Genomic DNA, 24942 nt, shown 5'->3' on the forward strand with positions numbered 1-24942 from the left:
CAATGTTTTATTACAATTGAAAAAAAAAGATTTTTCCAGCAAACAGCAATTCAAAACTAATAATTCCTAGTAGGAGAATATTAAATTAATTTAAATGAATTGAAATGCAGAAGGTACATTGGATGAAAGACCTATACTTTGAATTGATATTTGAATGAAAAAGCACTTAAAATCGTCAATTGTACATTTCACCCCGTATGCACATTTTACCCCCGGTTCCCCTAACATTTACATATCAGCAACGTGTAAGAATAAAAATTATTCAAGTTTGAGAATTCATGTTTAATAACTCAAAAATTTAGTGAAATCTGCAGGCTGACAAAATCGGGAAAAAAAGCTGACAAAATTGGGGGTAGACAATAACGTGAGCTGACAAAATCGGGAAAGCACTGTAATTATATTCAAATAATCGGAATTATTGAATCGTTAGAGGGACCTCAGAACATCTCAGCGGCGCCGACTGGGATTGAACCCAGGCCTGCTGGGGTGAGAGGTAATCACGCTTACCACTACACCACCGGCGCTGCTAACAACAAATTTTAGTCATCATTTTCCCAATATAACGATTTTTCAAATGAGAGTGATATATGCGAGTATCAGAAAAAAAGATACGCTTTTGCTATTCAGTATTTTTTTTTTCTTATTTGAAACATTCTGCTTTGTAATAATTTATATCACAGAAAGGTCAACTAAACACGGCCATTTGGATTACCCACAAAGAAAGGCACAATATATAGATATATTCTACATTGGCCGGTTTTCTTTGACATGTTTATTACCTGGTGTTGATTCCATTCATCAATCGTCGAAGTCATGAAGCGCACGTTCTTCAGAGTCATTTGACATCTTGAAATAGCAGCAAAAAAATGTATACTTTGTAACTGATTGTAGGTAGGATTTTTTCGGATCGGTAGTTGAAGTAATAATGCAACATTTTAATTGTTTATTTCATAGTTTGTATTATCTGTCTTATTTCATGAGTTGTCATTATTACCATTACCAATATCATTGTTCATATTTACACTTTCAGTAGCCAGGGGAATTTCATTATCCAATATTTTGTTACATTTCCTATAGCGATCAATAATTCACTTCAGTAACTCCGTATTTTATGCACCACATTTACCGTTATTACTCACCATAGTTCGTTTAATGTAATATATGGCCCTTTCCTTAGGATTTTGATTCACCTTAAGTTAATTGGCTAGAGTGTTTGTGTTTTTATTTATATTGTTTTATCTACCTTTATGTGTATAGCGTAGTGTGTTTTCCGTCTCAGTTTTATTTTTCAGACGAGATACTGTTTCATAATCGCTTCCTTTTCACGTCATAACAATAAGCGCCACATTTTTATTCATAATAAAAACTTTCCTTTTTTCATTCACTCTCATATTTTTGCATTCGAAATAACTCATATATTGTTTCCGTTTTCCATCAGCTATGAATATGGATATAACTTTTTTTATGAACGTGTGTGTATGGTTTTACGATTTAGTCATCTGATTTGTAGATGGATGCTTTTTTATTTGCTCACCTTTTGTCACTGTTTTTTTATCTGTCGCAAAATTCAGTATCGTTTTGGCACTTACTCTTTAAAATATACTGAGACAAACGGTGCACCTCATCTTCTACTTATCATTCTTCTTCTTCTTCTTCTTCTTTTTCTTCTTCTTCTTCTTCTTCTTCTTCCAAATAATCCTGGTGTCAGTTTCAGTACGAAGAAGCAATCAGCGAAAGAGTTTATGGAAAACATTTGCCAGTACGAACATTGGATGGGAGAAAACTATGGACTGCCGATATATCGACAAATTTTTTTACCACATCGCACAGTGGTCGGCAATTTATCAATGATGCTATTTTCAGTGATTTCCGGAAGCTGCAACGATAAAAAAAAATCAAGCCAAACGTTAATGATTGATGATTTTATGGCTGACAGCCACGGCATTCATGCTATTGAAAAGTATAGATAGGTATGTTCATGGGTTACAAGTAATACATGAATGCTTTCCTCAAAAGAAGTCAGTGAAATGCTTAACCATAGACTGTACTGCCCTTTTTCATTATTTGATGCTAATCAAATAACAGTAGTTTTAAATTAATGTTCTTCTTTTCTTCACCGGCTTCATCATAAACAGTTGCGGTATTGGAATTGTTCGAAAGCAAACGAAATGATCTTAAAGTGGAACCTCCGTAGATTACGTGTGGAACTGAGGATTCTAGCAGTAGTTCGTGTTGAATTTCCCCACATCGTAGCGTAATTTGCGTGAAATACTTCGTTGTGCAGTAATTTGCACTCCCATTCCACAGTTGCATTGCGGTGGTTTTAAAAAGTTTTCCACTTCATTTGCTCGTTATGGTTTTACTGAGGTGTATTTAAATAACATTCGTTCTGGTTAATGCAGAACTGGGTCCGGGTGGCATAGTCAGCATGTGATAGTAATGTGTTTAAGTTCAGATAGGTCTGCGTTTGAACTTTCATGCACTGTTTCGGCCCACATCCTTGGTTGGCAAAAAACTGATAGTGATGGGGTATTTTGTTACATTTAGTTTATCAAAATTTTTAAAACTTGTTTGCCTGTAAACTGCGTGCAGTGCAGGCCTTCAAATGTTTTTTTTTTGCTATGCCGAGAAAGAAGTGTTTTAAATTGGCTTCGTACCATTACTTCTTATGTAATAGAATAAAGTTGTTGAATTCGCAGTATTATGAAAATATAAGAGATTATCTACCAATTCCATTGAAAAACTCAGTTTTGACAAAAACGCAAATGGGACCGACTTGCGATGACGGGCAGTGTAACCCGACACATGTTTCTTAGGTATCCAAGCCTTTTCATATTGAGTTAAATGTTTTTCATTGTGAATCACAAGATGTGCGGTCAGCATAATTTATAAGTTTTGACAATACTTTAGTAGCGCTTTTCCGTACAAAAATATCCTTTATTTATTTGGTAACATCTCAATGTGGCCTCAAGATGTCATCGGAACGGCATGATCCCCGGCAAGTTTAATTTTATTATGGCTGATAAATATTTACGGAATCTCATGATCTGGCAAAGGATTTACAGCTGCGGACGGAATACCAAGATTTTCGTCACAAACTAGACGATGGACTCAAAAGTAAGAGTGTAATAGTGGCTGGAAAAACGCATTGCAGGGAGGTGCCACTAGTTCCAGTCAATCGAGTAATATTTGGCAATTATTAAGCGGAACTTGAAGAAGACTGGTAAGATACCTCAAGTTACTACAAAGATGGCTAGATGTTGGAACACACTGGCCCCTTAGGTTGGCGAGTAGCGTGTGCAACAGATAATGGCGGGAATTTCATAGAAAGTTCGCGAATTTATCAGATACTTTTTTGAAAGCGCTATGCAAAAACATAAATTTAACCACTTAATATTTTTCTTACGTCCAACCAACCCCAAGAAAGAGCTATGGGGTCTTATTGGGGAAGTCGTAACGAAGCAGTTTTCGTATGAACGCTTGTATAAAAACAGTCACTTCGAAATGGTTCCTTAATGTGACCCCTGATTTCTTACTTACGGATTTTAACTCTTCAAAAAATAAGGTCGAATGAATAATACACATGGTCATTCACGGTTTGCAGCACCAGTGAAGAATGAAGCAATACGTCGATGTAGTATCTCTCATGGAAGGAAAATTCGAATATAGAAGAGACCCGGTTGAGCAGAGCAGATCCCTGTTATTGTGGTTCATCGAATTCGAAGAGGTTCCAGATCGATCATCTGACATTGCGTTTCAAAACTGCACCGGCGAAAAGGGTCTTTCCAAGGCACCAGAAAATATTACAGTTATTGGTGTAGCATGTCTCACTGGAAGCTTGTATGAATAAGAATTGGAACTTAGATCCGTAGGTCAACCTGATGTCAGTATGGCAGAAATAAGCAAGTTGAGGCATCGTCGGCTTGGTCATGCTAGTCAGCAAGAGTTAGAAAATCTTGTGAAACTTTAAATGGCTAATGGTTTAACCTAGGTCTGGTGAAGATGTAATGATTTTCGAACCAATTTGAACTGACAAAATTGAACCAGTTTTTACTGTTCTTTTAAGAGGGAAACAGATATGGGGTATTGAAATCTGAGTGAAAAGTCATAAGTTTTTTTTCTCGGAATTAACTTAATGATTATGAAACAAATACGTAATGTCTGTTTTTTTTTTATTATTTAGTTTTTATCAACTATCAAATCAAAACAAACAAAATTATCAATAACCTTACATCATCATAGATGTTTTCTTAGTTATCAACTTCTGTCTGTTTTTCAAATTATATGAAATTAAATCAATTCATCAGCTTAGGATTGAATATCAAGCCATTCCGGTGTATAAAATTATGTTTCACTTTCATATCAACTGATTCTAATGTGTACAACACAGTCTCGAACTACCGGGAATTTCCGTTTCTGGATCAATTTCACAAAATGTCAACCACGCGCGGAAGGAAGCGATCTTTCGAGAAGCAAAATAAGCTTCGTTTTACTTTACAGTGTGGCTGCAAAACTTCGCGTAACATCGCATTTCAATTGTATGTGAGAAACGAAAAAACGAACAACTAGCTACTGTCGTTAATAGAGCTTTTTGACGTTTAATCGGCGCACACTACACAGAGAAAAAAAATTACCCCTAATTTAAGTTCTTTTTACTTAATTTTGGGTAATTTTGAGTTTTGCATCCCACTCTCACATTTTGTTGTTGTCAAAAAAGGGACGAGAGATTCGACTTTCTCATGACTATCGTTCAATAAGCTAGTGAGTATATGAGATATTCTCAAATTTGAGTCAATTTAACTTAATTTTAGGTAGAAAATACACACGAGTAAGTAATTATTTTTGCCGTAGTCAAATGCAAACTACTATAAGCGGTTTACTGAAAATTAGCTTATTGAACAGAACATGGGAGATGAGTGAAAAGAACTAAATTTTGGGTAATTTTTCGGTTCCGTGTACTGTGCCATTTAAAGCGCACGAGTACGAGCAAGAGGGAAACAGATTAGTGGGAAAACAAACCGTCCATTCATCCATGTGTGCTAGATAGAGAAAGATGATTAAACGTCAAAAAGGTCTATAGAGTGTGATACACAGCTCATGCACTGATTTGTTTTGTTTACCAACTTGACACCGAGGGGTGGCAACCAAGGGGTGACTACGATGTGTCTTCGCCAGACCTAGGGTTTAACGAAGAAGCTTGAACGTAACATATTGTATTTTGCAACACATGTGTGATGGGTGCCGACTGTCGAGAATCGTTTGATGAAATTCGTGATAGAGTAACTGACCAAGTAACACTTTGGGTTCTATGAGGTTTCTGTAGATCAGTATTTGGACTTTGGACTATAAAACCTCGATAAAACTTGAAATGTTACTAAAACCTTTAAATTTTGTTGATTAATCCTTCATTCTGGATCAAGATTCTTCTTATCGTTCATTGACGATTGCATACATTTATCAGCAATTTATGTCGTATTCGTAAGTCTGAAGTATTCATTGTTTCAAACATTACAAGGTTAGGGCTGCAACCCAGTGGCAAGCGAAGATCTGCAAATTAACAGTTGATTAGGGCCGTGAAATTTATCCATTGAACAGCGCAACTTCTACAGCAAGAAAGGCATTCAAGGTTCGCCAACAGTTGCCTACTCACCATAGTAAAAAATGATTCTACTAAGCGCGTTAACCGAACCCTGACTGGGATAGAAAGTGAGATCAATGCTGATCTCGGACGCTTAAAAAAAATATGATTTGAGGTGGCTTTAACTGCAACTGTATCTCCTGAAATGTAGTTCTACAGCTTTAAAAGAGAATGTAAATCCTCTCGATCGGTGGACGGTATGATGATGAATGCTTCCCGTTCACAGATGAAGATGACGATGAATCTATACTACCGTTGGTGTTAGGATGCTCTGAGTAATAATCGACAGAAGAAACTGACAATGAAACGTATTACGATCCATACGATGAAGAATCCCATGAAACAGACCCTGTGGCGCTCCCCTCACAAGACGACAATAAAGTATGGAAACTCGTTAAGTGTCTACTTTGTGTTAGACACTTGAAGTCCAAGTTGTTCTATGTACAAGAGGATGCTAGCTAGCAACCTAGCTAAGACTAAGACAGCCACTCTAAGTTAAATTTAACCAAAGTTGTATAACATTCCCGCGTTAAATGTAGTAAACATTGATATTTAGAATAATTTCCTTAATTATATTGATTTTCAAAAAATTCCATTTCATAAAATGATGTTTTATCACGAATCAAGGCGCCGGTGATGTAGTGGTAAGCGTGATTACCTCTCACCCCAGCTGAAAACAAATCAAGATCAAAAAAAAAAAAGTTTAAATTATGAAAGAAAAAAAATAAGCGGAGTAAGGTTGACCACCTTTTGGGATCACATGATCCTGGCCATAGGCCATAGGAAAAATTTCACAATAGGTCAAGGCGGATTGGTTAGAGAACATTTGTACATAATTTTGTCACTATGCGGCACTAATGTGCAAGTAAATTTCCTGGATAATATATCTTAAAATCTTTATTATTTACAAAGTGTATGTTTTCGGGAAAGTTGTTCAGCTGAGCAAGGTCTTTCATTATCTCACTACATAACACTACTCTGCGTGTGGACTTCACGTAGATGTCCTGGCTTCGTAGATTGTGAGGATTCCAAGATATAGCTTATAGATACAGTAAGTTCACATGAACACTCACCATTTGGAATGCCTTGATCATCTTACTTATAATACCGGAAACAGAAGCTTATTAGAAATCCAAAACCAATGTTTATTAATTGAATGGTTTTACTGATGTTTCGGATTTTCCGGTGGATCGCCTGGGGCCTTCATATCGCGAATTCATACTGATGACAGATCACAAGTATATTCGAAAAAAGGCTGATAGAAACGAAATATTGTTATTTACTACATGGTTAAAAAGGTGGCCGTTTTGCCCCAATACAAGTAAATGTATTGTAACAGCTTCTGTAATACTTCATAATTAAAAAAAAACTTTCTATTTTTCTCTAAAAGGACATTGAACAGATTTGTGTATTCCTTATAGTAATGTTACTTTTATTTGTTAAATTATATAAAAGCTATTAAAACATAAATGGCGGCAACACAAATTAACAAATGCAGGCCCACCGCCATACACAATGCTTGTTTTTGCTATTTATTTTGACGTTTCACAAGCTAGAATGAACAACTATACTAACACCAACTATATTATAGCAAAAAGCTCTGCATCATTAATTTTTTTGAAGAGTTGATTGTTTCAATAATTTAAACGGCGACTGTCTTACCCAGGGGTCACCCGTCTTACTCCATCGTTCCCTACAGGTTTGAATGATATTTGATTGTGGTTCAAACTTTGGTTAGAGAACTGCTTCGGCCTAATCGCCCATTCTGGATCTATCGACCAGAAAACATCATATCAGAAACCATGATTTCGGTGTTAACAAGTCAATTATGCATTTGATACGATACTTTAGCTAAAAATCTACCGAATGAAGTCAATATGAACGCATGTTTGAATGTTTGCACCCATTGTTCTCAAAAACAAAAGAAGCACTTCGATTGAATCAATTTTTATCTTCATCTGATAGGCCAAAGTGAATGCAATGGGCTTTTCAATGCGTTAGGCCGATTGTTTAGGGTCAAGAATCAGTGTTAGATTTTCACTAATATCTCAACAATTTATTACTTTTGATCAGATTCAAAGGGCTGGTTGTGCTCTGTAAGCCCAACATTAGATCGAATCCCTATAGTTGGAAAACTATTCAGGTTTATCGGTAAGAAGTGATCAACGTGCTTCCGTTTTACGGTAACTCTTAAAATGTCAGTAAAAGGGTGGATGTTCCTAAAGTCGACCTTAACGTTGGTTCTCTGTGTAAATACAGCTGATCTGTCAATAACGGAGTAGCATCCACGGGCGGTCAGTCATGCTCAATTTAAAGAAATTTATTCAGTGCTTGTATTTTCCCTGTAGAGGGGGTTTGTGATGAATTCCAGGAAGCAGGTGAAGTTGCGTGCTCTTGAAGAGTGTTCCCATAATTTTTCATAGTCAAGAATAGACTGATGCAAAATTTGAAACATTTGCTTCACAGTGCTTAAATGGTTCCTAATCGGGTAAGCCTCCTAAAATTTGAACATGTTTGGCTAGAAACTGACTGTGCAGTGCACAAACCATTTGAAGTTTTTATCGGAAATATTTACTTTGGGAAATTCAAAATTTTAGTTCATTACCTTGTACCCTTTTTTATAGGGCTCTGAGATAAAGTTCGATAGCTAGTAGGAATTTTTCTCAGTTACATCTATGCTGGGGATCGGTTTTTAGTCAAACGACAAATTTATTTATTTATTTATTTATTTATTCATCTGACTTTTTGTCGTCTTAATGAATGTGATGGGGAAAAGCCAATTTTAATGGCGTAAAAACCCCATATCTTTTCACAATACAGTACAAACATTACAAAACAAGTACATCCGTGAACATAACATAAAGTGAACATGGCTTCAAATATCAACTGTAGTCAAAAACATAAAAAAATTTAATTCTATCACGTCCATTGGACATCCATCATCCTCGTCGGCAGTGGTGAATTCGCCGCATTTTTTCAGGATGCATGACGGTATGCCATCTGGACTGGACACAGAGTATTTCAATTTGTTTATTGCGGAGTCCACCTGATTCGACGTGATCGCAAAGCTTCTCAGAGAACAGACCCCACTAGGTGTATCTCTACAAGCTTTTGTGATTTGACGTGCAGACGACGTAGAATCATTAAATGCCCTTCTAAAGTGAGTGGCAACCAAATTGCGCTTTTCCAAAGCGGAGGTGGCGACTTCATCGCCCAGAAACATCTCAACGGGTAATCCATTCTCCTTCCGTTTAGAGTCGACAAATTTCCAAAAATGTCGTGGATGTCTGCGTAGATTTTCCTGAGTTCGTTTGCAGTAGCGTTTGTACAGATAACGGTTATAAGTGCGATAGTTGTTACTAGCACGTGCGAAATGTTGCTTGGAAATAGGACAACGAGACTGGCAGTAGGTTCGGAGTGCTTTGGATCTTAGACGTTTGAGTCGTCGTAAATGTATATTTCCCCAAGGTGGTTTCGAAGATGGCCTGCGCAGTGGAACAAAATCAGCCAAGTAACTCTTCAACACACTGGTGAAATAGTTATTAATTATTTAGGCTCTGAATCAATTTTTTCCCAATGCTACCGACGCCAGGGAGGCAGCTCCCACACCTGGTCCCTACTTATCGACCCATCAGCTCATAAACCGGGTACCAACGGCTTTACTTCCCTTCCGAAGGAAGGCGTGATCAGAGATGTTATGCCTCAAAACATCCCGGCGGCGCCGACTGGGATTGAACCTAGACCTGCTGGGGTGAGAGGCAATCACGTTTACCACTACACCACCGGCGCCGCTACTCTGAATCAATTGCCGAGTTAAATTTAACTTGTGATTAAAAGTGGCATTTTGACAGTTATTTTCCTTGTTTGAAAATCCATGTGCTATCTATCGACTGGTTTTCGAGCAGAACTCAGCCGCGGTTGTTTAAATATAACTTCTTGGTTGTCATAAATAACCACACTTGGATAGCGGGGTTACTCGACAAATTTCCATCTGTGACTTTTAAGCACGAATTAAATTTAACTTGACAATTAATTGGTTCAATAGCGCAATTGAGGCTATTGGGTAATAGCAAAATCAGAGCCAAATAATATAAAATTTTATTATCAATATCTTATTATGTTATTGGTGTGTTGTGCGCTATAAAATGTTAATATCTTATTTTGCTATCAAAGCATAATTTTATTTTTTTTATGATATTTTGTTATCATGAAATCAGCAGCTTATTTTGATCTGATAGCAGTATAAGATTAATAGCTTATTCTGCTATCAGATCAATTGCCATTGAATTGATTAATCCAAGCAATATACTAATAGCTCGAAGATATATAAGAAGGCACCAACCGCTAATAAATTAATAAATAATAGTGTAACTATTTTTATCCTGCCTAATTGTCGCTTTTGTACGATAGTTAATCGACACATGGTAAAACGAGTATTCAGCCATCGGAAACGAAGGTGCATTTTTTCAAATAACAGCATCTTGAATTATAAAATTTTTAGATACAAATTCAAATGAAAATGAATCACCACAACAATGACTGCAAACTGCCCTTTCCACAAAATGTCAAATATGCTGTTCAATAATGATAAATAAATTTCAGTAATTTCATATTGAAAAAACATTTTTTTTGTCATTTTCAAATTCCAATTTGTCAATATTGTTCGTGTGCGGGTACAAATGAAGATGTTAATATTAAAGGCAATACTTACAACTTGCTTACATTATCCACATTGTCCAAATAACTAGCAGCCTTATACAACGCCCAAACGCACACCTATCAGCAGAAATAACAGCAAAAATCACAACGACGAGTATAACAGAACCGAGAACGATTCGTACGTCCATCGGATGATAGTCCTATGGCATGAGCGGTGCCGCACTGTACGGAATATCAGTTCCACTAGCCGGATCAGCATTTGGCGTAGGTGCACCAGTAGGACAATTAACAGCTTTACCCCGCCGGACCATCCACCGGATGATTGATGGGGCCGATGGTGCAGATGGAACGGATGGAAGAGTTGATGGCTACTGGTGCCGACGATGGTGCCTGCTGATCCTGAGCTCATCACGTTGTGCTCACTACTTTGCAGACCCTTGTAGAGTCGGCCGTTTTTGTGGATTTTATTATTCTCCTCGGGTTGGTCAATGTTGGGCGTGGAGTTGATTTCCTGGTTGTTTTTATTCATGTGGGATAAATTAGAACAAATGGAAGAGATTCATTATTATTGCGAGCAGGTCTCGGATAGAATTATCTGGTTTGGCGAGGTATCGAACTGTTAGCTAATTAAGCTAGGCCAATCGGTTGTGGCTTGAATGAAGATTGCACACTGAGAGAGGTTTTGCGAAGAAACGCGGTGCTATTGCACAGTTGGGGGGTATTTGTTTTCAAAGAACTCTATCGAAATTGTGCGCTTTTTATCGGATGATTGCCTTGTGTTTTGCTAAGCTTGATATTTATATAAAGGGCTTAACGGGTTTATATGGAATAATCTGAAATATTCATTGTGCATGCACTACGGTTGTACTTACATCATTGACAGAGGTATCTTCGACACTGTTCAGTCTATGTGCTGATTTAGTCTTTTTCTGCAGTTCCATTTCTACGGTAGAGGGGTAAATACATGAAAAGAGCGGAAAGAAAAAAAATATCCTTTTATTAGAGGAAGAAATTAACCTTAATAGCTCTCTACAGCTTTATATGAACTACCCAAGTTTCATAATCTCTACACGTCGATTGTGATCTGTGGAATCGTAAACGGTATAGAAAACAATGGAAAATGCACTCACCGTACCGCACCGAGACTACGTTGGTTGGCAGCGCAATCTGGCACTGAGAACGGAATCCATTATCCCAGTTATTGTGAATGGGATAGTAGAATTAATTTCTGGAATGTTAATGCTGTGCATTCAGCATCCTGGATTGTTTGTTTTTGTGTCTTGTATGAGCACAATGGAAGCATAACTGTTACCTCTATCGTCGTGACAAGAATCGGTGTGAGGACGACAGCAAAAAATTCACACACAAAAAGTTAGAGAATGCATTGAAAGTGAACCACATACCACATGTGTTTCCAGAAGTGTGCGTTATCCTAGTCACGGTTGCCATGTTGTACACACAATGGGAAAATCATAATACTGCAAAAAATATGTGCACGATGATTTTTAATATTTTTATGTGCTTTTATACTGGGGTTGGGAGTGTCGTATGGGTACTGGAATACGTGCTGAAAGGGTGTCGTCTCTTGTTATGGGAGCAACAACTTATTCCCAGAACATTGCGGTTGCAATCAACTAGTATCATCGGAGTTCAGAGCTTCATGTTTTTTTTAAGTATGATGTGGTGCAGTTGTTTTACAGCATCCTGATTGAACAATAGGGTAGTCAAAACAGAATTCATCAGTTTATCACCGTTTTATAAAAAAGAGGTATATAAATTTGCCTTAATCACCGTAGCGTTAGATATATCACAAAAAAATATATCCAATCAAGGTTTCTTTCATTTTCATATGCATGAATACTGTACTGTAAAATGGGGTGTTAGAATGCATTATATACACTACAAACCAGCCTACGGTTGAATATAATAATATATTATAATATAATATATTATATTATAATATATTATAAAGACAAACAAATAAATCCCATTTCAGCATTATTCGACATAAAAAGGATTATATTAGAAAAAAAATCAATGAGAAACCTCAGGTGATCAAATTGACCCCGTTTTTCGGTCAATAAACCACAAAATAGCTTGATGTTTTAAATACAGTCGATTACATTTTTAGAAGCGAACACGTTCGAGGCAAAATTTTTATCGGATTCGGAACTCTTCTTCTTTAATTTAAATGCAGTAAAACAAAAAAGTATGGCTGGTTTGGATTCTTCTTATTCGTGTAATATAATTATCAATAAAATATATCTATGGTGTTAGCGCGGGAGTTAGAACAGAAACGGGTATAATACGCCCCCCTTAAAGAAAAACGGCTATATTTTTTACCGTTTTCTCTATAATTAATGGAACGATCTCGTACATCCGTTACCTTAGGAGTTAGACATAAGTTGTAAGCATTTTTTCTGCAGTGGCAGTTGAAATGAAAAGCTATGAAACATTATTCGACAACGTTTCAATCCTATACCCCCACAACAAAGGGACAGTATTATCTATACTAAAATGCTAGTATGTCCAACAGCAAAAATGTGCGCTTGCAGAGCATCAATATTAAATGTTACATACTGCGCAAAAAAAGAATGACTTTGGAGGATGCTTTTCAGGATTATGGGTTTTTCATTGATTTGCGGCACTTGCCAAATGTCAAACGTTCATACTGAAGTGTTCCTATTAAATACTTGAATTGTCCATGAGTTTTACATTTATATTGAGCCTGGATTCGTAGAAATGAAAAGGGGGTCCTTTGCCCCGGTGGGGCGTTTTATAAACTACTTCCCTATCACTGAATCTCCATCCATGTCAAACCGTTTGTATATTTTTTTCAGGATTGCTCACGAATAAAGAGGCAAACAAGATAAGCAATGTTTGCTACAACTGAGGTTATAGTCTGCTTCTTCATCATTTTTTTTTCAAACCCACTTGAACCCCGAACTCATCGTTACATATTGCTTTTAATGTAAGAGATTTTCCCCATCCTACAGCTTTTCGTGCTCCCTTCCGTTGTTATCGTTGCATTCTTTCGCACATCGTTTGTGTTCGGGAATTATTCATGAACAAATTTCTTTTTTATTGTTCCCATGTCGGTAGCAAGAGTCATAGCCAGTCATGGGTTCACAGTAGACGGGTATGTTGCACGTACAGAGCTCGGTATCAGACGTTCGGTGCCCCTGGGTTCCTTCCGGTGAAGTCATCAGCTATTTTACAGGCGGTCCTTGGAAGGATGCCAGATTTTGGTATCTTCGAATTTGAGTGAGAATGAAAACATGCCTAATAGGAAAATTTTGAGCAACCGTCGCTATTGAATTGTTTTTTTTTTCAAGCATTATTGAGGTGAGAAAAATTGGTACGTCTTTTTTATTGTGTCTTATGGCAACGTTGCCACTCTGTCTGTGCACACGGAAATAAACCCTGGAGGAATGCTGAGTTTGATGAAGCCGTATGCAGATTTCTGTAATGGGAGGAGCATGCTGTAGGCCAATATTTTTTTTTGAATACTACAATAAACGATAGATTATAATTATCTATTAGGGTGGTTCAAAATATCGATTTTGCTCCACTCCACTCAATCGATTGTAAAATAGGGTTCTGATCATTCTCGCAAAATTTGAGCTCATTTGGTTGCGATCTCATACTGCGCTGGCCCTACGAAGTTTATATGACAGTTACTATGGGAAAAGTGTTACTATGAGAAAAGTGACAGTTACTATGGGATGCGAGATCGAGCATCAATTTTATAAAAATAATACACAGAATCATCTGCTTTAATCATCGCGCCCCTTTGTTAATGTTCAGCTTGGCATTTAGTTTCATACTTGGCATAAACGCTGAAATTGTTTACATGCTTGTATTCAACACTGTTGATTGATATGATAACACAATTAAATTTAAATAAATTATCGTGTAAATTTACTTAATACCTAGCGTTAACGATATTCGAGATTATATATCATAGTGAATTTTTCAAACGGTCTTTAGTAGGTACTCTAGGCGAATTGATTTTTCCTACCTCTATCAAAACAAAGATGATTATTTGATGGCTTGTTCTAGACATTATTCGAATATTTTTTTAATAACTAAAACCAATTCGATGTTTATTTATTAAATAAGCACGGTAAAAGTCATCCGAAGTATAGAAATGTATTTTTTTATTGTATTAAAATAATTGTTAATAAGGAGAGATAATGCATGGTTTGCCGGCCACGTCCTCGCGGTCTTTGGGAGGGAGGGGAAGGATGATTAGTTTAACAATCGTTGTTACTTTAGACCGTGTTTACTAGACTAATGCAAAATTTGAAATTTTCGTTCCACAGTGCTTAAACGGTTCCAAATTGGATCCTGCTTAGCCTCCCAAAATTTGAACTACTTTAGTAAGAAACTGACTTCGCACAAACCATTTCAAGTTTATATGGGAATTACTATGTAAAAGCTTATGTTTTTGTTCATATTTATCTAACAATTCACCACATCACTATGCTTTTTAAAATGATAACAGTAATTGTAAACAATTTTCTCAGCTAAAACTTTGTTGAAAACCACTTTTCAATCAAATGTAAGGAACAAAAGTTATTAATGGTGCGAAGAATAGAGCACAAATATTATGGCTACTATGTCACACTGCAGAATACAGTGTTACCCACAGAACAGCTGCTTGATCATGCCTTAAGATTATCAATCTCTTAAAAAATAATAACAATTTAATTTGACATTTGGCTGAAAAACGATATTCCGCAAAGTTGTAGCTTAAAAAAATTTCCCGTAAGAATAATTAAATTTTCGAAAAAGTAAAATGAAAAATGGGTAGAAGTATGGTTTTCCCATAGTAATTTCCATATAAACTTCGAATAGTTTGTGCCAAGTCAGTTTCTTACCAAATTAGTTCAAATTTTGGGAGGCTATTCAGGACCTAATTTGAAACCGTTTGAGCACTGTGGAACGAAAATTTCAAATTTTGCATCAGTCTAGTGTTTACCTCTGCATCTCCACAATTGCCACGGGAAGGATAGTTGCGTTAGTTAGAAAGGCTACTTTTAGATTAGCATTCACTGTGGTAAGTGATGCGATCAGTAAAAGCAGCCGACAGTTTTTATTTAAATCTAGTGGGGATAGAATAAGTCATAGTGAAAAATTTCAAGGTACGAGACGGGACATGGGTTTGAACTCCCGACCTTATGCTCAGTAAGAAGAAACGGTAACCACTGAGCCTCGTCAAGAAGAACGGACGGACATTTAATTAAGCATCCTAAACAGTAAACAATCTTAACAACACCCTGTTACTGGCGAGGAAGCGAAGTAAATAAAGCTACTACCAGAAATTAAAACAGAGCAACCAGTTTTGTGTTTGTCTGTCAGAGATTACTGAGATATGCTAAGAAAATGATTGAATATCAAATCAAGAACAACATGTGAAAAGGGCATACAAACTTTTTGTAAACAAACCTTCTTATCTTCTTTTCACATGTGGATCTTGAAATACCAACATCACTCATTGCCCACGAAATCACCCGCTGGACAGAACGCAGGTACACCAAGATATAAGAAGAGTTAGTTCCGCCACCAGAGGCCGCTGAAAACATACTGTGATTATTAAGGTGGGTCAAGTTTGTATGACCGGTCCATTCTAGGAATTTTTCGGGTTGGAAAATTTCGCGCCTTCCCTAGACATAAAATATGATACACTCTAAATAATCGACACGTTATAGTTAAGTGAAGAATCACGTAAAGAATCTCTTTTTGGTTTACCGTCTATTTTACATGTCCCAAGTAGAATCTACATGACACCACTTGTATACGAGGATAAATTCCATTTGAAACCGAATTTAATGAAGTTCACGTGATTTGTTCATACACAGATTCTATGTGCGTTTCACGTAAACCCTAAGTGATTTTCACGTATGAAATAATAAATGAGTGACACTCATAGTTTTAGCGGTGCCGTTGGTGTAGTGGTAAGCGTGATTACTTCTCACCCCAGCAGACCTGGGTTCAATCCCAGTCGGCGCCGCCGGGATATTCTGAGACATAACATCTCTGAACACGCCTTCCCTCGGAAGAGAAGTAAAGCCGTTAGGCCCCGGTTCACGAGTTGATGGGTCGATAGGTAGGGTCCAGGTGTGGGAGCTGCCTCCCTGGCGTCGGTAGCATTGGAGCTCAGCACGGAAAACAAGATCGACGGAAAATAAATCAAGGAAAAAAAATCATAGTTTTATACAATATGGCGCTAGTTCAATGGGCATATTTTCATGCCAGTGTAAATTCCGATTATTTTAGATCTTACATATGTGGAACAATTTAATAATTTAGATAATAATTTAGGCTGTTTCTTTTTTAGTGCGACTACAGCAACATCATTGTCAGATCAAGTGTATCAGATCAGAACATGTATGTTTTCCCGTTCCCGATCCTTATTCCGGTCAAATTTAATATCGATATGTTTTTGTTACTGATGTTTATATTTTTTTGACAAAATAAAGACCATTGCATAAAATAATACTGGATCATCGTCTCATGCAAAATCAAGAATACATTTTATTTAAATCGTTCCAAAATTAATATCATTAGAAACCACCATGAGCTGTACTGGAAAAATCGTGATAATCCAGAGACGTTGAAGCTCACTTAAATGAGTGCTTGCGTATGAGAATCACATAACGTTTACGAGTAATTGCGATGGAAAAAAAATCTATGTGTGTTTTCAAGTAGCATTAACGTGAAGATTATTTTGAGTGTAGTGCTTGCCACACAATTTACAGGAATCCCCCGAATAGCGCACAAAAAATCAGCTCAATTGGTTGGAGGACAGCCGAGAAATAGAGGTGGGTGGACTGCATTCGGGGGATTTCTGCATACTAAAAGGCAAACTGGTACAGGCTTAGAAAGCTCACAATGTGTGTGTGCAGCTGTGGAAATTTGTTGAATTTGTTTTTGATTCATATTTATTATTACTTTATGGGGTGGTTTTCTCAGTATTTTAGTTGAAACGATTTGTTTTTTACGTTCCCGACGTTTCGACGGTCTGGTTGCGGCGTTCCTACTAAAATACTGAGAAAGTCACTCCATGGCAGTTAAAACTACCATTCGCAGTTTTTGATTCAGTTTCAACCTGGATCGGGTATCAATATTGAGCCTGCCTGTTTTATGACAAACGTCAGTTTGATCAGACCATGATTTGGACTGGTAGAATGCTTAAAAAAAACCTCGATAAAACTTGCAATGTTATATGGGACAGGTTCCAACCGTAGAGTCTCAGTAGTGACCATAAAAGAGCCAACTAAGAAGAAGAAGTTTGTATGATGGATTTCAACCCTCTTTTTCCCATTGCTTAAAGGACATGTAATTAGGGTTCCAAAAACTGTACTAAATATGACCGAATTTGAGTGTCATTAGAATTTGCGCCAGAATTAAAAAGCTAGTATGGGAAAATCCTGAATGCTTAATGGTTAATATATTTTTGCAATTGGAATCAATTTATGTTCTTGGTTAAAATTATAGAGCAACATGTGAAAAGGGAATACGAATCAAATGTAAGCATTGACTTTAAACGTCGATTTCTAGCGGATTGAGATTCATTCAGACAAACCACAATAGCAGCATCTGGTAGAGGAAGTTTGTTCTATCAGATGATTTAGGGTAGAGAACTACTTCAGAATAAACGCGTATTACCTTCATATCGAACAGAAGCTTCAAATATATCAATGATTTTGACGTTCACGAAGTAATCAGTACGATAGTTTGTTTAAAAGCTACAAAACTAAATCTATAAGAACAAAAAATATTTATATTTTTCAACCGATATTCTCAAAAACAAAAGAAGCGCTCCTAGTGAATTCACTTCATCTGTCTTCATCGGTATGCCGGAAGGAAAATATTATGGTTTATGTTAGCAAAAATACTAAATAAAACTACTGTTTACCCCCTGACTATAATAGGTACAGGTATTGCCGAAGCCGACATTTCCCCTATTATTTTTAAACCTAGAAAAATTAAAGTTTTTCCTTTGTTTCTACGTCAGTTCAATAAGAAAGTGGAGTTTTCGTGCTATGGTTTATTGATTAGTTATTTTGCAGGATTCAAAATGGCCGAATTTAAGCAAAAATGTGAACACAACAAACAATTTCTTTTTCTGGATTTGTTTTCCGTCGATCTTGTTTTCCGTGCTGAGCACCAATGCTACCGACGCCAAGGAGGCAGCTCCTACGCCTGGACCCAACCTATCGACCCATCAACTCATGAACCGGGGACCAACGGCTTTACTTCCAGAGATGTAATGCCTCAGAACATTCCGGCGGCGCCGATTGAACCCAGGCCTGCTGGGGTGAGAGATAATCACGCTTACCACTACACCACCGGCGCCGCTAACAACAAACAATTGAGCAAAAGGTTTTTGGGGTGGGTAATTCAGAAGTAGTGGAACTATTTTTTTTATTTATTACCGCTATGTACGTGACAGGGGTATCCAGGTACACAGCTACCATTTGAACAACAGCGTGAAGAAAAAAGAAAAATAATTCTCATGCACATAATGGTTGAACCATAAACCAGCTTTACGATACTATACGATCTTTATTTGTAAAAAACTTAGGCTTACTGCTCTATTTATACACAAAATATTGAATTGATTTATTTAAAAAAAGCTCGTCCTCTATTTATGTAGCTACCTTTGGCACATATAACAGTGTAACCAATTGGTTTCAAGTGGATTCCACTACCGCAACTTTAGATGCAAAGGAAAAATATGATAGTTTCTGTAATGTGTCTGGCAAATTTAATAGTTCCAATATGTAAGTATATTATTCCAAAAAAAAACCTCCATACTGCAACTATAGCAACACCATACCACACTACTCTATGTATTCCAAGTCGGAAGCGATAAGAACAAAACAAGGCTTAGAAAACCACCAAAGTTGTATAGTTTGAATTTGATTTCATATTAAGCTACCCTAAAATTTTGGGAAACATAAGGTTTTTATCCCGTTCAGGACGGGTATAAACATTTCTGAAATCTTGGCTGCTGGTACATCAATAATCAAAAATGTATCGCTAAGTCAATTTCAAATCAGATTTAATGATCGAGGGAAATGGATGTAATGTCGGCCTAAATGCCCCTAATTTGGGCACATACATAAATTTAACAATCGACTAAATTTTCAATAACGATCAAAAATATCCATTAGTATCGTCTTAATGACGCTTTCGTTTAGATAAAATTGATAATTATGAAATTTTTAACGATGGGGCCAATCTTAGATCCATAAGCCAACATTAAAGCCATTTCCCCTATAAAGTGAATCAAAAACCTCTGCTAAACTTTCACGTGTTAAAAAATCCTGATCAATTGGAGCTTGTTGCATGAAACTTAATTAATCCATTATTATGAAATCATGAATCGGACCAGTCATGAATAAAATATTAATTGAATGGTAAAAACGTGTTCATGCTCTCGTTGTTATGAGTATGATACACACATACTCAAAACCTGCGGGTTTCTAGGAGAGTAGTGTAAGTTGATATACCAGAAATAACATACCTAGATATAACTTTGTTCTCTTCAGATCACTTGAGCTGAAACTTAACTTTTGATTTATATTACCAAATACCACGCATCTTCCAGAAGCAAAATACTAGGTGTATATTTTTCAAACTAAAATCAGTTTTAATTACTTGTGTTTCAATTAGGTTTGTAAGGATGAAAATTAAATTTTGCAGGACTGTTTACATGTTATGACATCTCTTACGGTCAAACCGGATTATCCGGAGAACCATGCTATGGTCCCAACATATCAATTCTAAGTTAAATACGCTTTAATATCGGGATATGAGATGAACTAGTCAACTGGCTAAAACTCTCAACAATAAATAAAACAAAACAAAAATGATCTTGAGGTTCTGACCGAAATAGAAAAAACCCACAGGGTTCTAGGTTAATTTTGATTATGTGGCCATTTTATCAGTCAATCCGGACTATATAAAAATATCAATTCCATATTAAATACGCTTTGTTCTCGTGATTCTGAGTAATATAGAAAACAATTGCTATCAATTTCCAGTAATATACGTAAAGTGAGATGTAAAACTATGTCGGAAGATAGTAGCAATTCTTATGTTACCGAGACCAATGACACCCCCTCCAATCGATTCACCAGAGTTTTTTCTTTAAGAATATGAATAATATGTTGACTGAGACCGTTTGTCAGGCGAGATTTTCAACTTATTCGTGGTTTTGTCAATTTTTGCTCACTGTGCGTTACCACGAGGCGGATTTTATTTAGGGCATAAGAGAAAGGTTGGACATATAATTAGATACCGTAATCTGGGGGTTTATTGTGCACTTATTTACGTAAATATTTAAATAAATATCATTTAATAAGTAAATTGACAAAATCAGTAGCTCTATTGCATGATTACTTATCATTTTGGATGTTTTGTTTATTTTTAGGACATTTTTGAAATCTGGCTATGGGGTGAAATTGATCGAATCATGCTATGTTCTAAGGCGACTTTCATCTTCCCTCCACTTGGTAGCTAAGTGTGCTACACAAACTATTGTGTGACGGAAACTCTGAAAAACTAGATTTAGAGACCGATGAGATTTTTTAGTAAGTCGTTTTTGTTTTTGATGGGATTTTAACCTTAAAGGTCATTCATCCCAGAGTTTTTTTTAGCAAGGGAAGATGCACAAATGACGTGGTATTTGTACCGTATTTCCTACATGGCTGGTCACCCTTAAGTGCCATGTAATTTTTGCATCTTTCCTAAGTCCTATTTGCATAGCAACTTCTGAAAAAAATCTGCTACTGTATTGAAATTTTGTGAATATTATTTTTAAAACATTTATTGTGGTTTGAACTATATAAGGAAAACTAGATGAGGCCGTTTTTTAATTAATTTAAAATGTTGATAAATAAATTTAAGTCAGCGGTATGTTATAAGGTACATAACGCTGACTTAAATTTATTTATCATAAATATTTTAAATCAGCCCTTTGAAAAATCGTAACTCACTCTGCGATTTTTCCTAAAATAACGCAAATATTTGTTTGTAATATTTGCATCAGCCTTTATTTATCAAAACATGTCATGTAACTCATGTTATTCCAATAACGATACCTGTAAAGTGTGTAATGAGAAGTAAATGAACAACCAAGATCAACTGTAGAAAGTGTTCGCCATATAGTCATCGAACCACAGTCAGAAAAGGAAACAGACGGGCTACATAAAATACGTGGTAAATTTTTATCTGTTTTGATAATAAGATGGACAAAATCAATGGACATCATAAACTCCATCCAAAAATAAACAACCTGTACGAAATTCATAGTTAGATCGGTCTGATTGCTGGTTTAATAAAACAATCATGAATCTTAGGTATGGTAAGGATTTAATATGGAGAAACATCACCTCTCTTTTCTTTCCCTGGCCATAACATTGTTGTAAACCTGTAGATTTTAAGACATACTTCAAATCTCCGCGTACATCGTACGGGTTAGGCAAAGAAGTGTGCGTTTGACATGTACTGTCGCATTAATGGCCCTTCGGTCACCCGCCATTCTCTAGCTAAAAAATTATCACACTAAGCTTCATGTTAGATAGCATTTCCAACCAACTCTGAAAATTATCACATGAGATATCCTGCCCGCTAATATGAAAGCTTAACGACTCCCGACAGGGGCTCGGGGTTTTAACAACGATTTTGGGTAAGATTTTTGGGAAAGTGCACTGTTTATAGAACTCGTTGAAAAATTTTCCGCTTATTCTTGGAAGTTCTTAATCATTTTACACACTACGAAAAATTTATTTAAATTTCGGTGCCCTGAGACCGACACATGAAAACATGACCTAAGAATCAGTTGAAAGAAACGAGAAAATCAATTCAAACAATTGCACTATTCGACTTGTTACGTATGTTTCAGAATCGAAATTTTACATGACTTGTTTATTTAATTTCCTTGATTTACGTTTAAGATGGATTACGTCTCTTCGATTCATTAATCTACTTCATTTGATTCAGCAAGTTTAAAAGTATTGAAAGTAACAAAGTTCAAAGAAGCCTGCCACGGCGATACATAAAATGTTCCAATTGTTAGAAACTATTTTAACATTTTTAGAAAACTTTAGTGAATACTCTGGAAATCGTTCAGAAAAAAAGCGTCAAAGATCTTCATTCTTCGCTCGCTGTTAGGTAAAGCAATGTACATTCTTTAATTGACTATTACCCTAAAAAACATTGAAACCACTGATATCAATAAATACGATTGCGAATGAGAGTATTTTGGACCCATGGACTGAGCACGCCGATGAACAGTAGGAAGTAACAAAACGATTCAACCCATACTCACCGTACAATCGTATCGTCCCTTCTGCGTCCCCAATGCTGTTCTTCGATATGCACTTGTAACCACCCATATCAGCTTTGTGCAGTTTCTGGATCACAAGCGTCATCTGCACCGCGTACATTGAGCTTTCGTTCTCGTTCATCGAGTACCGATCGTTGGAGATTATCATCTCGCCTGTTGATGACAAGGATAAAAAGGGGTGAAAATCAGTAAAAAATTGTTTCCGATGGCCTTTAGCATAATAATAGGATGCTGTCAAGAGAAGAAGTGTTTTTTTCACGGGCCAACATTTCCGGTGTTAGATTGAATGCTTTGTGATTGTGCCATTGTGTTTATAGAAAACAAATTGGACTTGATAATGTTGATGATCAAACCAATGCTATTTCATACAATTAGCTCACATTTATCATTACGCTTTAGCAAATAATAAATCATACTGATGCATCTATTATGAAATCGTTTATATATTATTTTTATTAATCCTGTAACTATTTATTTAAATGCTGTTTCAATAAATCGAGCGCTGTCGTCTCAACTACAATTAAAATAAAAGTATTATGATTATCAAACAATTAAACGTATTTTCACTCACAACACTGAATAAATAACTATAATTGGAATCGAGAAGAGTACTGGGAAATGCATTGATGCATAAAACAATGCCTATAATTTTTGCGTTCTCTTCCACCTGCCCTTAAATGGTTCCCTGGTGGGAGTTCTTTGCCCCATACATAAAGTTCACTCGAGACAATTGATGACCAATTTTGATGCTGGTTAACTGGCCAATTCATATGCTTACCACACAATGGTCGCTACCGGGTAGCTGCTGAAAATGGGATTGAATTTTCAACAACAGTTTAGTAATAATTAATTTCCATTCGAATAAAATCCCTTTTGGGGAATCAATTTAAGAAATTTCGGATGCTGTAATTAAAGCAAAATGGTGTCATGCACAATTAGGGTGGTTTGAATTAGTGCAATAGATTTCAAAACAGACTCAGTTAATTCTCCATCACGGTTCTTTGACATTGGATTTATACTATGAAAATTGGTACCTTTTGCCCTTTTTACATCTAAGCATGATAGAGATAGTGCTTGAAATCCTGACTTTCGAAACGAGGATTTAAAAAGCCTTTGTGCCTTTGCTCAGTGTTCATATATCACTAGAACTGTCTTGCCTGTGTACCATTTGAGACCACCCTAGAGTATTACTTGGGATGACGAAGCTGTGATTGTTGCTCGCAGTCCTTAGGATCGAGCTCAGAAAACGGTTTCAATCAGGGTGTTAATAGATAACTCGATAACGTTTTTTTGTTAACGCCTGCTATGCGTCTGCGTTAACGTCTGCAACACAAATTCACCATTGCAGACGTTAACGCTGATTGTTAAGCCCATTGGGTACCTCGAACGCACTTCGATATTTAAATTAACCTTGGCAGTTAGCGGTACACGAAAACGGACGGGCTAGAGTATATATTAGTAAAGGAAGAAGAAAGAAAAAAAAAAGATCGTAATTTGCCACAGTGTAAACACGCTAGGAAGACAAAAGTTTAATTTACAGTATATTCATTATTATTTGCGTTTCTATTGCTCTAAATCTTCAAACTTTGATAACTAAACGGTAATGTACAGGACACAATTGAATTACAAACAAACATACTAATTATATTACAATTTCTAGCAGTGAGTTTGTTACTCTAGTGAAATTGAGGTTAGGGAATCGGAGTTGCAGGAAAAAAAGGAGGAAACACGAATTGTAAGCTTGTTTCTTTACTTTAATAACCTTAAAGCTAATGCAAATATATTTCCAGCTTTAAGCTGTTCACAAACTGGACACGCTCTGTAGATCGAGTTCCTTCGGGTGCATCCGAAACCGAAAATTCTCACTAACACTGATGTTATCGACGGTTATCGATTAACAACCATGTTCTGCACTCTACATTGAAACCGTTTTCTGCGCTTGAACCTAACGATTGCGAGCAACCATCACAGCCTTGTCACCCCTAGTTATACTCGTTTACGTCTGCAATGCAAACTCACCATTGCAGACGTTAAAGCTGACGATATTGACGTAGCAACCCTGGTGCAGAGGACGGTTTAAAAGTACGAGCAGAGGAGCCAAGAACTGCTATGGATCGCATCTCAGTGGTATCCGTTCCGTTGGCCAGGACCTTCTGCCATACATTCGAGATCATCAAGCTACCATCACCAGATAATCATGCAGTATTTGTGGCGTAGCGGGATCAAGTTGTACGAAACTGACCAAGAAACACTACGAGCGCTGGGTGAAATGCATACAACT

General features: G+C 36.5%; 1 protein-coding gene across 6 annotated transcripts in view; it reads right to left on the reverse strand.

Moving 5' to 3' along the window:
- Positions 1 to 933: 933 nt before the first annotated feature.
- Positions 934 to 24942, reverse strand: part of DIP-beta (Dpr-interacting protein beta) — a 125614-nt gene continuing 101605 nt past the window's right edge. For all 6 annotated transcript variants that reach the window (XM_065238221.1, XM_065238219.1, XM_065238218.1 and 3 more), the window contains 4 exons: positions 22644 to 22814; positions 11170 to 11240; positions 10350 to 10808; positions 934 to 1876 (listed from right to left, as the gene is read on the reverse strand). In XM_065238221.1, the coding sequence (XP_065094293.1) occupies positions 10440 to 10808; positions 11170 to 11240; positions 22644 to 22814 (611 nt within the window). In that variant the 3' untranslated portion in view covers positions 934 to 1876; positions 10350 to 10439. The remainder of the gene's footprint in view (positions 1877 to 10349; positions 10809 to 11169; positions 11241 to 22643; positions 22815 to 24942) is intronic.

The sequence above is a fragment of the Ochlerotatus camptorhynchus genome, unplaced genomic scaffold (genome assembly GCF_037179485.1).
Source record: "Ochlerotatus camptorhynchus isolate MF236.1 unplaced genomic scaffold, CSIRO-AGI_Acam_v1.1 ptg000738l, whole genome shotgun sequence".
In the NCBI taxonomy this organism is placed as follows: Eukaryota; Metazoa; Arthropoda; class Insecta; order Diptera; family Culicidae; genus Ochlerotatus; species Ochlerotatus camptorhynchus.